Below are 15,705 nucleotides of genomic sequence, written 5' to 3' on the forward strand. Positions count from 1 at the left end.
CTCGGTGAGCTAAACATATATCAGCGGAATAAATTCTGTTAGAACGGAAGACATTTCCGTCAAAATGGAGGAAAACAGTACGTCATTTCAACCTTAAAATTACAAATACCGACAAGCGGACATAAATTGAAAGAAAAAAATAGGAGGAGTTATTTAAGACTGATTAACAGTCAGATATGGAAGATGCATGATAATAAGCCACGATCTTTATGCTTATATGAGAACTAATAGTTAAGGGGAATTCATTATATTCGGAACCATTACTTGTTTTTTAAGAGGGACCCCATCATTTTTATTATAAAAGAAGATACAAGAACAGGAATATTACACAATTCTTGGAAATGTTTTGACCATAAACCAAAAAAAAGATGTATAGTTCTTTGGGAAAAGTTGCTTTAAACAATGTAAATATGTACTCATTTGTACATTTTTTGTTGTTGGTTTTAACAAAAACAATGTTTTTTTAACAATTGAAATGTACCCATGATAAAAATTATATTCATTATATTGAGGGGTTGTTCCAAACCTGTTTTATATTGACAATTTATTTTCTCATTACTAAATGACCTATTCGTTTACCATTTCACGACCTTAAAAATAACCGAGGATAATTACACTCGCAAGGTCATATTGAAAGATGTAAACAAAGAAATTGTCGTACGTTAACATGGTTAATCCCATTTCCTAAAATAGATTATTTGGAAATTTATAGAATTAAAAAATAAACATGATATCATAACAGAGAAGACCATTATCTTCTTTCACATCACCAACGTTCAGTTATAAGGTTGGTTCCCGTAAAATATTCAGTGTGATTCCAAATATACAAATATTAACAGATCTTAACATTGTCAAGCTTGTCAATAACGACCATATGTACCTGTCATTACAGTTATATACAGTAAGTAAGCAATTAATTTCAAGCGTATTTTTATCTATAATTTAAGGATTTATAATCATTTTAAAAAATTGTCATATGCATAACTGTTGCTCCTTCTGTATCAATTGAGAAACGTTAAGAACAATTAACATAATAATCAGCTGATAAATAAATTGGCAGCAGACTATTAAAGTGTTTAACTGTTAGTTAACATGCAATCTGAGTGAGATATATAACATATGTACAATTTGGCATGTTTAATTTTTGGACATAGAATAAAGGCAATATGCATGTAATTGTACAATGATTTACAAGTAATGAGTAATACGAGTTCTATATATTACTTCTCGCAATTTCAAGAATGTTCAACGATGTGTGTAGGATATACCGAAAAAACATACACAGAGTTAAATTTAGAATTTATTTATAGATTTTTTAATTTCCAATCCTATAAATAGCACGTTTACTCACTACAAATTGAAAATTCCCTTACATTTATAAAAATGCTATAACATGTGCAAATTCGTCTGTAAAATAATGATATCATCTATTAAAACACATAAGAAACATTACAAAAATAAACGAGACATTCTGAAAGAAGCATATATATTTAACAACAAGGTAAGTCGAATATCCTAGATAATATTTAATCTTTCTTTTTTTCATCGTTATAGTAAACATGCAAATATAGTTAAACATCATTGCAATTATGAGAAATGATATGTAAAATACGTATTTTTTTAAATCGTTAAAAGAGTACATTACAGTTACATGTATTGCCCCTTTTCAGGTGCAAAAATTAAACATGACAAATTAAAGCTAAAGTAGGATGGTGGAGCTAGGGGAGATTATGACACTAGCCTACATTATTTGTGTGGTAGAGCAGACATCCGAACTTTTCATATATTACATGTATGAATAACAAAATATTATATATAAAAAAAACAAAGGTAACATAAAGTATCGCTGTTGGTGGTGGTGGCTGGGAAGGGGGGGGGGAACACTTCACTTTTTTTTGGTGGTAGGGCAGACATCCAGTACCCAATCCAACTTTTTCATATATTTTAAATAACAAAAACACAAACAAATCTTATTTTAGACAAGAAAAGTAAACCAATAGCTATCATGATTAATATGCTTTTTATGGAGAAAAATCAGATCTATGCATTTAAGATTGTTGTTAAAAATCTATTAAAATCCAAGTAGTTTCAGATACTTATGATTCAAGGGAAAGATCCGTTTGCGCAAAAACTGCTTCCTTTTGCGCCACAACTTGTTTCTCCAATGCTACGTTTGCGCCACCTGCTTTAAAATTACATGGTATCATTTGCGCCAAAAATAAAACATACGATTGCCCCAATTAGAAGAAAAATGACTTCCCTCTTCCTTTATTCGGACTTGGAACCAGCAGTAATTTACACGTCAAATGTTTCCTTTTTCGAAACATTCTTTCTTCTTACTGCTGCTACATGAGTACTTCCCAATTTAATGTATGTAGTAGCTTGTAACTTCACTTTATTGTCCAAAAAGACAAACGTTGAAGGATGAAATGCATAAAACAGTTCATAATAATTCCTGTAGAATGCTTCTGTTCCAATACTGGTACGTCTTGCGGTAGATAGAGTTTCAGCCAATACGGATCCGATGGTGGGAACAAAGCACTGTGTCATCAACATATGTGGCCAAAATATAATCAGCAAAAGCTTCTATTTTCTTCTCTTTTGGCAAATCTTGTATTAAATATTCAGCAAAGCAATATTTTTTCTTCTCTCTCTGTTCATGGACTGTCTAATGCATTTCAAGTCATTTCCATCCAGATTCTCATCTACATGTTGAAATATCTCCGAACATATGATACTTTTTATGCCAAAAATAAGAATAAATATTAATCATTAATACTAGTATTTATGATAGATATATGTATAGGTAAATTGACGAAAAGGAGTTCCTATTATTGACGCAATTGATACATTTGGAAAACAAAATTTGGTGCAAATGATACCCCTTAAAAACAGTAATTGGCACAAAAGGACTGCTGCCTGACTCAATCAGCATCCTGGCTATATAATTTATGAAAAGACCTAGCTTAGACACAGACATAGTTACCAATTACTGCACCTCGTCCTTATTATACTCATTCAATATCAAGGAGTCATTCCAAGCTTATAGTAGCTCCCTCCTCGTAACGTTGTGTACCTGGTGGATGGTTTGCTAGTTATAGTTATTCATGGATAAAGTAGTTATTGTCGATATGCATGTATGCATATATTAGCAGTTCATTTATTAAAATGCCTTTGGCCTTTGTAAGTCTTGTATGATTTTTAATTTTAGTTTCTTGTATATATTTCGGAGTTAAGTATGACGTCCTTTATCACTGAACTACTACATATTTTTATTTAGGGGCAAGCTAAAGCACGCCTGCGGGTGCATAATTTTCTCAGTGTATTGAAGACCCATTGGTGGCCTTGTCATGTTTTCTGCTCTTTAATCGGGCTGTTGTCTCTTTGCCACATTTCCCATTTTCATTCTCAATTTTATCAATGATAATTATATGAATACATTATAATAAGTGTTTATATTTGTTGCAGGAAATCATGATTACAGAGATCGTTTTTATCGTCTTTTTATTTCCCGTTACCCAACAGTATCCATTAGAACAAAAGGAAATTGCATTATCGGAATCAAGATTACAAAACGGATCTCCAATTAGATTCAACTTGATACCAAGTACTACACCATATAATTTGACGAAAGCACATCCCTTGAGACGAAAATCCCGAAATGTATTTAAATTACCAAACGATGTTTTGGATAGAAGAGAAGGAAACATCCACAAGTCAGAACACTCTTCTAAATCATTAGATAAACAAGTTTCTTCCAACGGCATATCTAAATCCAGGAATGTGTTCAAGTTACCAAACAGTGATAGGCAAACAAAAGGACCAAACGTATGGAAAACAAGAGGACCAAACTTGTGGAAAACAAAAGGACCAAACGTATTGAAAACAAGAGGACCAAACGTATGGAAAACAAAAGGACCGAGCATGTCGACAACAAAGGGACCAAACGTATGGAAAACAAAAGGACCAAACATCTGGACAACAAAAGGACCAAACGTGTTGACAACAAAAGGACTAAACATGTGGAAAACAAAACAAACAACCGTGCAGCCAACAGAAACGTTCACCCATGATAATATCAAAACAACATCTTCTACAGCTTCAAATGTTTCGAAAACAAGAGGACCAACTGTGCAGCCAAACGAAAACGTATCAAAACTATCTCAAACAACGGCTGACACAAATAATATGGGTTCGGTTATAGGACCTATTGTTGCGTTTTTTCTACTTTTAGTTGCTGTTATAATAGTAATTGCATACAAATATAAAACTAAATGCACCAGAGGGCAACGTCAACACGTGCATGCAGAAATTCCTAATCAAATTAATGATATTGAACGACAACTGATAAACGGACACAAAGAACCGATCAGTGATGGCATATGGAATGGTACAGATTAACACAATCTAATTGAAATTAAATCTCTCACTCGCTAATTTTTTTATTCTTGGTCGCTGCGTGGGCAGCGACCAAGAATAAAAAAATTAGCGAGTGAGAGATTTAATTTCAATTAGATTGAGATTAACATATCTGGCATTATGATTTTCAGGCATTGTCGATGTAGTTCTCAAACTACAGTCATTGCCTATTCTAGATAAGGTTATAGATTCCGAAAGAGAATCTCCTGAATATGAATTGAGAATCGAATTTCATAGAGCATACCGCAGTACTACTGCCTAGATAAACCGCCTTACAACTATGAACCTAGTTCCTTCGGCCAGATTACTTGTGAAGTGGTTATTAAATCCGAAGATTCAACACTGCTGTGTTGTGAAATTTGGATATTTCTGCATCTTATAATTGAAAGTAAAGGGAAAGTAAGGCGACAGTTTTACTTACAATTATAAATTCAGATTGTACAACATCTGTCAAACATTGGAAGTAACCAATTTGAGACAATATCACACGACATTTGTGGCCTCATGTGCAAGTACGCACGAAGAGGATTAAGTAAGTAAGTAACACGACATTTACCGAACAAACTTACTTATAACGATGAAGCATTCGTCGAAACTCGGCCGATGTCGTACCTTCATCTAACGGATAGAAGGAGAGTAACAGATTTACCCGAGCATTGCCGATTGGACGATTAAGCTGCCTGGTGAGAATAGAAGAGGTCCAGTCATGAGGAATAGGGACCATGTGTTATCTGACAAAAGAAAGAAGAAGGTTTCCTAGTTATGAGTCATACCTTTTAAAAAAGAAATGATCGATTTAAACATCTATCATATTTAAGACCGAAAGAGATTATGGACCGTGCTTTTATTTGAAGTGAACTATTATGTACAATTTCCTGTGTGGCCGGTTGACTATCTGTACTTACACGTAGACGGTACATAAACTTAAAAAGGAAATGTGTTAAATGTGACCGAAGCTTGCGTTACCGACGGTACTGGAGGAAACAGCAAAAGCTGACGATGTTTGTAATATTTCTGTTCATATATAAACGCAAAATAACTTGCATTGAAAGTATATAGAGGAAGGACAAAAAACAACTCAAAATTGATTAGTGTTTGCTTTACGCCGCATTTGTGCAACAAAAACAAACTGAGAATCGCGCAGAGAAAATTTTTTTTTTTGAAAAACACATCAATATGAATTCAAAAGAAAGATCTGAACTGCATCGGACAAAGACTTTATAACTTATTTGTAAATAGTTTAACACACGTTAGAATATAAGGAATTATAAGATTAGACAACATGATTGTGTTATTTTTATTTTTTTTTTTCATTTTGAGAACGCATTTTTCCTTTCTAATAAAAGTATTGCAAAAATAGGAATTTACAGTTCTCAGGATTTTATCGCAAAGTGTGGTTTATATATAAAAGCAATACAAGATATAAAGCAGTTCTTATAACGGAATTACTTATTGTAGAAGGATAAAAAAACACAAAGCGAAACATAAAATTCATTTTGCTGAACTAGACTAGTATACATTAATAGCTGAAGCGCGCCTCCGATTACGGGATTTTAATTTGTTGCTGTGCGACCTTAGGCTGGCTTCAGCTCTTTATGGAAGTTTTGTGTTCTGCCTCTTAAAACTGACCTCAATTTGTTTTTATCCACCAAATATTTTAAATACAATAAAATATATAAAAAAAGAAGATGTGGTATGATTGGCAATGAGACAACTATCCACAAAAGACCAAAATGACACAAACATTAACAACTAAAGGTCACCGTACGGCCTTCAACAATGAGCAAAGCCCATGCCGCATAGCCAGCTATAAAAGACCCCGATAAGACAATATAAAATAATTCAAACGAGAAATCTAACGGCCTTATTTATGTAAAAAAATGAACGAAAAACAAATATGTAACACATAAACAAACGACAACCACTGAATTACAGGCTCCTGACTTGGGACAGACACATCCTTAAATAATGTGGCGGGGTAAAACATGTTAGCGGGATCCCTACCTGGGACAGTGGCAACAGTACAACATAAGAACGAACTATAAAAATCAGTTGAAAAAGGCCATTAATAATTATTTCCTTATATTGCATTTTAACTATTTCGAAAGTAAAAGTAAATTCATTCAGTGTATTTCCATTGATGATGCAATCCTCCATTGATGACGCAATCCTATTCAACAAACTACTTCCACTTGAGATTTCATAGATATCTTTTACTAATGATCTTTTATTACATCATAGTCAACAAACTTATAGGTAAACTGTTATACAGTACTGTACCACACTTCAGACGTGAAAAATACAATTTCAATAGAAACTTATTGGATATTAAAAAATTATAGATCAATATATAACTCAGACGTTAGAAAAGTAGAAATTTAGACCGCTGCTTTGCTATGAAAAATTCGAAAACTATTTATGTTTTATACATGCTACATAATAGTCAGATTATGTAGACAGTAGACATAATTGGTGGGAATTTAGGGTCATTGATTCCCATCGGAATATGAAGATTGATTGGTGGTTGCTTAACGTCTAGTGACAAATAGTTCATAAATGTTCAGCACCAAACACATAGCTCATTAGTCACGCATTGAGGATGTCTAAGCTTTTGTTGGTATTGTGTCGACATTTTACTGTCGATAATGAGATACAAACTTGGAAATAAAACCATCGGCAATCAATGTATTGCCGAAAGACGGACATTCAAGATTAACGAAAAATAAATTTTTATATATATATCATTATGTCCATCTTAATGTTTATTAACGAAAGGATATTAATTGTACCGCGAAACTTATTGATAATTGAATAATATTATCTGTAACTAAAAAAATCATACTGTCAGATCTGTATCTAGTGTCTTTGTGTTGCTGGGATTTACAAGTACCCGTCCACGTCCACTTGTATGATTTTTAATGATTTTTAAAGACTTTATCAACTGATTTTTATAGTTCGTTCTTAATATGTTGTACTGTTATACCACTGTCTCAGGTTAGGGAGAGGGTTGGGATCCCGCTAACATGTTTAACTCCGCCACATTCTGTATGTATATGTCTGTACCAAATTAGAACCTGTAATTCAGTGGTTGTCGTTTATTTATGTGTAACATATTTGTTTTTCGTTTATTTTGTTGTACATAAACGAGGCCGTTAGTTTTCTCGTTTGAATTGTTTTACATTGTCTTATCAGTGCCTTTTATAGGCAACTATGCGGTATCGGCTTTGCTCATTGTTGAATTCCGCATAGTGACCTATAGTTGTTAATTTCTGTGATATTTTAGTCCCTTGTGGACAGTTGTCTCATTGGCAATCAAATACCACATCTTCATTTTTATATATATTATCATAGAGAAAAAATAAACAGAGAGAAAGAGGATTTTTTCCAGACATTTGAACACTCCTTCATCAGATAAAAGATCGAGTGCGTCCCCAATTAAACGACACATGATGGTATTGCACTTAACAGAAGTGAAGTGTTCCGAGTAGTTCAATAAGATAACACTGCTGTGAATAATTGAGGTCTTCCGAGTAGTTTCATTAGACAACCCTGCAGTAACGTAGTACAGGAAATAAATAGATTCTGATCAGTTAGCGGGAGTGATTTTTAATAATTTTTTTACAAAAAGATACACAAGAGTTGTACTGGATGCAGGATTTATAAATTGGTACCATTGTCCTCATATTTATTGATGTTTTGCTGTAACTAAAGACTAGTTTGGTTCAAGACATAGTTTCTTTATAAATGTAATCATAACCTCAGATCTTTCGCATGAAAGGTTAGCCATCATCCTAGTCAATTAAGATTGGAGTGGAAAGGACCTGCAACTAGCAACGTTCAACTCACAACAACAGTGACAGGCTACAATAGCTGCACTTCTTTTTGTATAAAACACTCGGCCAACCAATTTCTTCAGATTGAACGTGGCTGCGTATTTATACATCCCGCATAAGTAAAAGGAAATCCTTTAATTTCACTGGTTAAACTGTCGTTTCTAAAGACGAGGACCAGTCAACAATATTTCTATGGAGGAATTTAGAGATGTGTTAAATTAAACAACGAGCATGAAACTTTTAGCAGATCATTTATACTACACCAGTCGAGACATTAAACAGATTATTGCAGGTGCTTCGCTTCCCGCATGACAAGTGTCCATGTTCGAGTACAGTGTAAAGATAGACTTCATTTTTTTTTATATAAATAAGGCCGTTAGTTTTCTCGTTTGAATTTTTTTACATTGTCATTTCGGGGCCTTTTATAGCTGACTATGTGGTACGGGTTTTGCTCATTATTGAAGACCGTACGGTGACCTATAGTTGTTAATTTCTCTATCATTTTGGTCTCTTGTTGGCAGTTGTCTCATTGGCAATCATACCACATCTTCTTTTTTATACTCCCTAAGCTTAATGGCAATATAATTGATCGATTTTCGAATTCAGTTGATCTACTTACAGTGCCTACTTATTTTAATTGTAATGTGCTTGTTCTGAAACATACGCATGCATTGGTGGTCATAATTTTTATTATGCAGTTTTCTGCTCATTTGTTTCGGCTGTTGTACATTTTACACATTCACCGTTTTCTTCATCTATATTGTCATGACTGTGAAATATTCACATCTCGATGTTCAGCAATGAACATTTTCTATCATTTACAGTTTGATCACATTTCGTTGAAAGGTTTGTGTGCGAAAACCCCTTAATAGACGTGAAAGTCAATCTGAAACTAAAGTACTTTATTTAGAAACTACTACTACAGTAACGGACAAATTCTATAGCCGGCTTTTTTTCCAGCATGAGTGATTCAAGCTATTTTAGAAACACGTATTTTTCTAATGTAAGCTTGGTGTAAAACACACCTACCACATCCAGGGTTTCAACTCAGAATCTCGATGAGAGCCTATTACTACACTAAATGAACTACTGTAACTACTCAGCTAAGGCCAAGCTAAACAGTATAAGTCAAACATTTGTTTTTACTAAACTTGCCAGTATATAATCATATGAAAAGAATAGACCTGAAAGTAAGAATTCTCAACCCTACGCTCAAAATCAGGCACCATATAATTTAATACATGTCTTAGTATTAGTTAGTTTCTAGCAGGTTTATAAAACTCGTATCTTAAACATATAAACATAAAATAAGGCGATTAAAATAACAATGGATTTGTTTTTGTAAAAGATTAAACATAGTATACTGTTTTTTTTTTTTTGTCTTTGTCGATTGTTAGAAACCTCTACTTTTTATCGGTCTGAATCAATCATTGTTCGATACATTTACTTTTTGCCGGTCTTTGTCGATTCTTCATAAGAAGGTGGTCCCGGATACGCTGGTGGTAGCTCCTGATCACGTTCCATCACTGGAGCCGACGCCTCCGGGAATGTAGAGTATTGTGCGCCTGTTGGATTTTGCAATACCCTATACGGTGTAGATGTCGGTTTTGTTCTCCTACGAATACAAGCAAAGTAAATAACTGCACTTATTATAATCCCGATACCCAGTGGCATGACAAAGAAAAGTCCGACGAAAACTCCGGCCCGTCTGTGACAGGTTGAATCCACTTCTATGTTCTCCGTATTAATGTGGGGTATTTCAACGACGACAGTTTCACTATAATCGTCATTGGTGTATGACACATCACACTCGTAAGAATTCATACATTTGTGGACGGCAGACGATAAATCGTAGTACGTTCTTTGTAGTTCGATTGTAACCGTCACGCTGACTGGACCCGAATAATCCAGATGGTTTGCAAACACAAAGTAATATTCGTCAGATGTATATGCTATATGCAGGAAAGTAGAGTTGCCATATTTACATTCGTCTGTTGCCTTATGATATTCGAAGCACGAGTCACAATAGTTGTCGTTCTTCCATCTTTGTAAGTTTTGTTTTCCTTTAACAAAATAATAATCAACTCCTTTTCTAGAGTAACTAGAACACGCTGTAATTGTCACAAACGAATTTTCTAATAGGTAAAAGCCCCAATATTCAAACATCTGACTTCCTAAACTGGAATATTTATTGTATACAAAGGTAGTCTTGTTTGTTGTATTAACGACTGGTTTGTTTGGTAACATGTATACAGATACTGGGTAATTTTGACTTTTGACATTAACCCCTGTACAAAATCTCGGTGAAATCCCGTTAGAGATATGTCGCATGTCGCTTGAAGAAGTGTCGGTTGTGTGTGTTCCGTATGTTCCGAATGAGACGGACAACGAAGTAATCAAAGTTATTGCAATAACTAGAAACCAAAGAAATCTCAGGCGTGATTTTGGTTTTAACGAAACACATGTGATTGCTAGACAACACGTTTTACAGCAAGAACAGTCACAATCATCTGAACCTCCCGATCCGCGACCATAACTCCGCGGGGACGAATAATAATTATTTGAGTAGACTGTCGTGCGGAATCCTCCGCCACTAAATCCCCCACCCCCGCTAAAACCTCCTCCGCCACCACCAGAACAATGTCCGCCACCGTGAACCATATCAAAATCTACAATGACACAAGCAAAGGTTTTAGTCAGGCGTAAAGTATTAACTGGTACCATTGTTAAATTTCGATTTAATAACTTTACCTGACACACTGTTATTTCATTTCATATTTCGTCCTGAAAACAAAACTCAAATGCATTGCAATCGGTTAGTGAAATTTCAATTAAAGTGTTTGTAAATGCATTGTATCTCTAGAGCACATAAAAATTATACAAAATTAATAGTAAAATGCTTTCTAAATTCAATGTTTGCGAAAGGATCTTTTAAATATCGACGTCCAAAAAGAGAGGCGAATGATGCCATTGTAATAATCAAAATCACATATCTTAAAATTTTAACCAATAAAACTATATATGGCAACAAAAAGTGAAATAGACCAAAAGACAAACAAGGGTATACAAAACACAACATAGACAACTAGAAACTGAGCAACACGAACCCATCGAAACTAGCGGTGGTTTCAAGTACCCTAGAGGGTCTTAAGCAGGTCCAGAAAGATGCCTGTTTCTCTTGTGTCACCCTTCGTGTTGCTGATAAGTAATAGTGAATTTACCTCTTTCTATCAGAGGGTCTGGAAGGGGATCTTCATTTATATCTTTTGTATTTTGTTCCATTTTTCTTTATGCTTTATTTATGTATTTATCCCCATATCCCCATATTCTCTATTCTTTATTTTAACACACAAACATTCGAAATTCTTGAACTAATATTTGTCTTAGTATTTTTCTGTTTGCCTTTTTTTTAAACCTATTTTTTCTGTTTATTTTGATAACCCCACCAAGACCGTATTATGTGCCCACAACGTACGTACATGTATGTACCTGTAGCTATCTCGGGGGAAAAGTTTGTAGTGCCCCCCTCCCAACCCTCACTCCGGAGGTAGCTATACTTCAAGAAACACGTGTACGTACTGAAATTGGTATTGTGTGGTTGTACGAATATAGTCCTTAGTAAGGACAGTGTGTTACTTGCAAATTTATCCAAATGTTTTTTCGCCATGGTTTATGCCTCAAATAGCAAGTTTGGTGGGGTGGGGGTGGAATGATTATAGTTATCAAAAGTACCAGGATTATAATTGTCATTGACATTGTCAAAAAATTCGGGTCATGAATTTGATTTGGTCCAGCTGAAAAAGGTTAACAATTAGCACTGTCAAAAGATTTCAAGACCCCCTTAACATAAAAGTTTCCATATTTTGAGTTAGAGCCGATGAAGTTATCTGTAATTTTGATTTAATTTGTCTCAAAAGTAGTACAACACACTGTAAAAATATTATAGAGAAAGCGCAGGTGGGATTTTTATAATTTTCATTTATTGTCTAAAAGAAATTCACTGCGAAATAACTGTGTACTCGGACCAGATGTGTCAAGTAATAAATAGTAAAACGGCGCCTAGCTCATATCAACCAAGGACGTATATAAGTACTAACTACTAGTGTAAACACAGGAAGTTTTTTTCTTTTTTCCGTTTGTTAGACCGATGAACCAGTGAACCTTATATAGTCTGCATGTGATAGTGTTACCGTATCAAGACATGCAAAATCTATAATAAAATACGACGTAAAGACATGCATTTAAAATGTATATTCTAATAAAAAAAACTTACTTGTGTAAAATGAAATCTACTATAGGTGTGTGTACGTGTGAAACAACTTAATACACGTATATTTATAAATTTATTTATTTATCAAAATCACCTGACCTATTGTTATGACAAACCATGTGATTTAAATGTTTAACATTACGAAATACATTTATCGACAAAAATAGACGTTTGGTTGTACAGGCGGGATTTTTTTAAATGGACAAACAAGACAAGACAATATTTTATTTGGGTCTCGCCTCTTATAAAACATTTACATAATATTACAACTTTATATATAAACAAGAGCCACCATAAAAAGAGTTATGAGAGACTATAAAAATGGTATATAAATTTACATGTAATTAATATATTCATGAGCGAAATATCCAGCAGTGTCAGTTGCATGGTCACTTTTTAGTTGGATATTAGTCCGTTACTTGAGACCGTGTATGAAAAAGTTATGGGGGAAATGTTTCAGTTAAATATTTTTACATAATCTGGTAAGTTTACAGCCTGGACTTTGTACATGTTGCATTAGGGAACAACCATTAAACTTCAAATATTGCGAGCTTCGTATGCACCACCTACAGACATTATGATGTTCTATCTCTGCGTCCATTCGTTCGTTCGTCCGTCCATTTGTTCGTCCGTCCGTTCGTTGGTCTGTCCTGCTTCTGGTTAAAGTTTTTGATCAAGGTAGTATTTGATGCCGTTGAAGTCCAATCAACTTGAAACTAAGTACACATTTTCCCGATGGCATAATCATGATTTTTTTTTTGATGCCAAATTATAGTTTTGATCCACAATATCACGGTCTAATGAACATATATAATGATAGCGCGAGTATACTACCGCGGGGATCACTTCTAACCTCTCAAATCAGTTCTATCGTAGAACTGTCATCAGAACTGACTAAATCAGTTCTAACTGTAGAACTGTCAGCAGAACTGACCAAATGAGTTCTAACCGTAGAACTGTCAGCAGAACTGACTAAATCAGTTCTAACCGTGGAACCGTCAGCAAAATTGACCAAATGAGTTCTAACCGTAGAACTGCCAGCAGAACTGACTAAATCAGTTCTAACCGTAGAACTACCGGCAGAATTTTCCAAATCAGTTCTAACCGTAGAACTGTCAGCAGAACTGACCAAATCAGTTCTAACCGTAGAATTGTCAGAAGAACTGACCAAATTAGTTCTAACCGTATAGCTGTCAGAAGAACTGACCAAATCAGTTCTAACCGTAGAACTGTCAGAAGAACTGTCCAAACTAGTTTTAACCGTAGAACTGTCAGAAGAACTGTCCAAATCAGTTCTAACCGTAGAAATGTCAGAAGAACTGTCAAAATCAGTTCTTACCGTAGAACTGTCAGAAGAACTGACAAAATCAGTTCTAACAAAATCAGTTCTAACCGAAGAATTGTCAGAAGAACTTTCGAAATCAGTTCTAACCGTAGAACTGTCAGAAGAACTGACTAAATCAGTTCCAACCGTAGAACTGTCAGAAGAACTGATCAAATCAGTTCTAACCGTAGAACTGTCAGAAGAACTGTCCAAATCAGTTCTAACCGTAGAAATGTCAACAGAAATGACTAAATTAGTTCTTACACTTATTATAAAATAACACCCATACAGTGTCTCCGATTATGTTACAGCTAGATTTGGACAACGAGAGATAACTCTATCATCTTCATATGTCTTATTCATTTAATGCATGGCCAATGTATAAATTCTGTCTTTTCTAAAACAGCACGTACCGGAGGAAAACGTGTATGTTTTTCTTTGAATTTCTTTATCGGAAAGATAAATTAATGGCACCCAATCAGAAAAGTTTGGATTATTAATGGAGAGAACGTCATCAATACATCTGAATGTGAAATTAAATGATATTGCTTCTTTGGAGAAACCCGACTCATATGAAAATGAGAAGAGGTCGACAAGAAAATGCTCTTTCTCATAAATAAGCCGAAGTTTATCTCAAAATTCAAAACATATGTTGTCAATAAGACATTACAGCATACTAGAGGTTTCCAGATTTGCTACGTATCAGGTACGGTTGGTACGTAACACAACCGTTGGTGCTGTTTGGGAGGTTTCATTTAATGCATGAGATTATTGTATGTATCATGATAAAAATAGAGAAACAAAATTGCATATCAGTGATAAAAACCGTTATCTTTTATTTTATTAAGATTTCACTGCTTCTAGAAAACCTTGCATGTGATTTTATACGATAAAATTTATTCTGTGCCCAAGAGAATGAATCAAACAGTCCTTACTGGACATGAGTTGCCTCGACCTTTATATTCTAAATATAGATTTGCGTTTCTGTATAGCTATTCTGTTTTTGTATATTTATAAGAAAGGGATTAGAATAAAATTTAATACTGAAATATAAATTGGAATAATTAGAAATTACTAAATAATATTTTACTTGAACCTTACTGGTGTCGTTAATGGCTACATAGACGGATCCAGGGGAAGGGGGCTTGGGGACCTCCCCCCAATTTCGGGGATAAAATGGTTGATTATATAGGGAATCACTGAAGCATGGATGGAGCCCCCCTACCCCCTTATGAAAAGTTCTGGATGCGTCACTGAACTAGTACACGTGCTAATGGCAAAAATGAGTTCAAAATTGTGTTGATTTCTCATTAAAATAAATTTTTATTAATTAAGCTATCTTTTCGATCATTTGAGCAACATTTTTTCATAAAACGCAACACACATTGTAAAACTATCGATCTATCTTTTTACTTATATTTTGTCACTGAACTTTTAATAAAATTGTTGATTATATTAATTGTAAGAATATAAATTTTATGACACTAACGAAAACCATTTTTTGAGTAGAAATATTTATCATCACGATGTTACTTCATCGTGTCAGCTTATTATTATTATGTCACTAGATATTGTTATTACATTAATATTTGTAAAATTAATATTGTCGCGAGAAAAAAATGCACATGCCTGCGAGTAGTATAATATAATCTACGAGGGGTAATATTAAACCAATATCCATCCATTAATCCTTTGGTCGTACAGCATTGCCAGAAAAACTTCATACAACACAGCGTATTTTGTTCACTGATAACACCCATAATTTGACGCTATATTTACACTTAGTCTAATGCAATATGAATATGTCTTTCTAACTCTTCGTAATGTTCTACGGAAAATACTGTGTTGCTATATAATGT

General features: G+C 34.2%; 3 protein-coding genes across 3 annotated transcripts; 1 reads left to right on the forward strand and 2 right to left on the reverse strand.

Annotated features, from left to right (window-relative positions):
- The first annotated feature begins 1,408 nt into the window (after positions 1 to 1,408).
- Positions 1,409 to 5,700, forward strand: LOC139502785 (uncharacterized). Its single transcript, XM_071292368.1, has 3 exons — positions 1,409 to 1,501; positions 3,469 to 4,390; positions 4,516 to 5,700. The coding sequence occupies exons 1-3, from the start codon at positions 1,418 to 1,420 to the stop codon at positions 4,518 to 4,520; spliced, it is 1,011 nt and encodes a 336-aa protein (XP_071148469.1). The 5' UTR covers positions 1,409 to 1,417; the 3' UTR covers positions 4,521 to 5,700.
- A 3,868-nt stretch (positions 5,701 to 9,568) lies between these two features.
- Positions 9,569 to 12,637, reverse strand: LOC139503218 (uncharacterized). Its single transcript, XM_071292979.1, has 2 exons — positions 12,526 to 12,637; positions 9,569 to 10,921 (listed from the first exon to the last, which is right to left on the reverse strand). Exon 2 carries the CDS (start codon positions 10,911 to 10,913, stop codon positions 9,696 to 9,698), a length of 1,218 nt encoding a protein of 405 aa, XP_071149080.1. The 5' UTR covers positions 10,914 to 10,921; positions 12,526 to 12,637; the 3' UTR covers positions 9,569 to 9,695.
- A 741-nt stretch (positions 12,638 to 13,378) lies between these two features.
- Positions 13,379 to 15,384, reverse strand: LOC139503955 (uncharacterized). The gene is made up of 2 exons (XM_071293998.1): positions 15,380 to 15,384; positions 13,379 to 14,066 (listed from the first exon to the last, which is right to left on the reverse strand). Exons 1-2 carry the CDS (start codon positions 15,382 to 15,384, stop codon positions 13,379 to 13,381), a joined length of 693 nt encoding a protein of 230 aa, XP_071150099.1.
- Positions 15,385 to 15,705: the final 321 nt, after the last annotated feature.

This window comes from Mytilus edulis, chromosome 14 (assembly GCF_963676685.1).
Source record: "Mytilus edulis chromosome 14, xbMytEdul2.2, whole genome shotgun sequence".
Classification (NCBI taxonomy): Eukaryota; Metazoa; Mollusca; class Bivalvia; order Mytilida; family Mytilidae; genus Mytilus; species Mytilus edulis.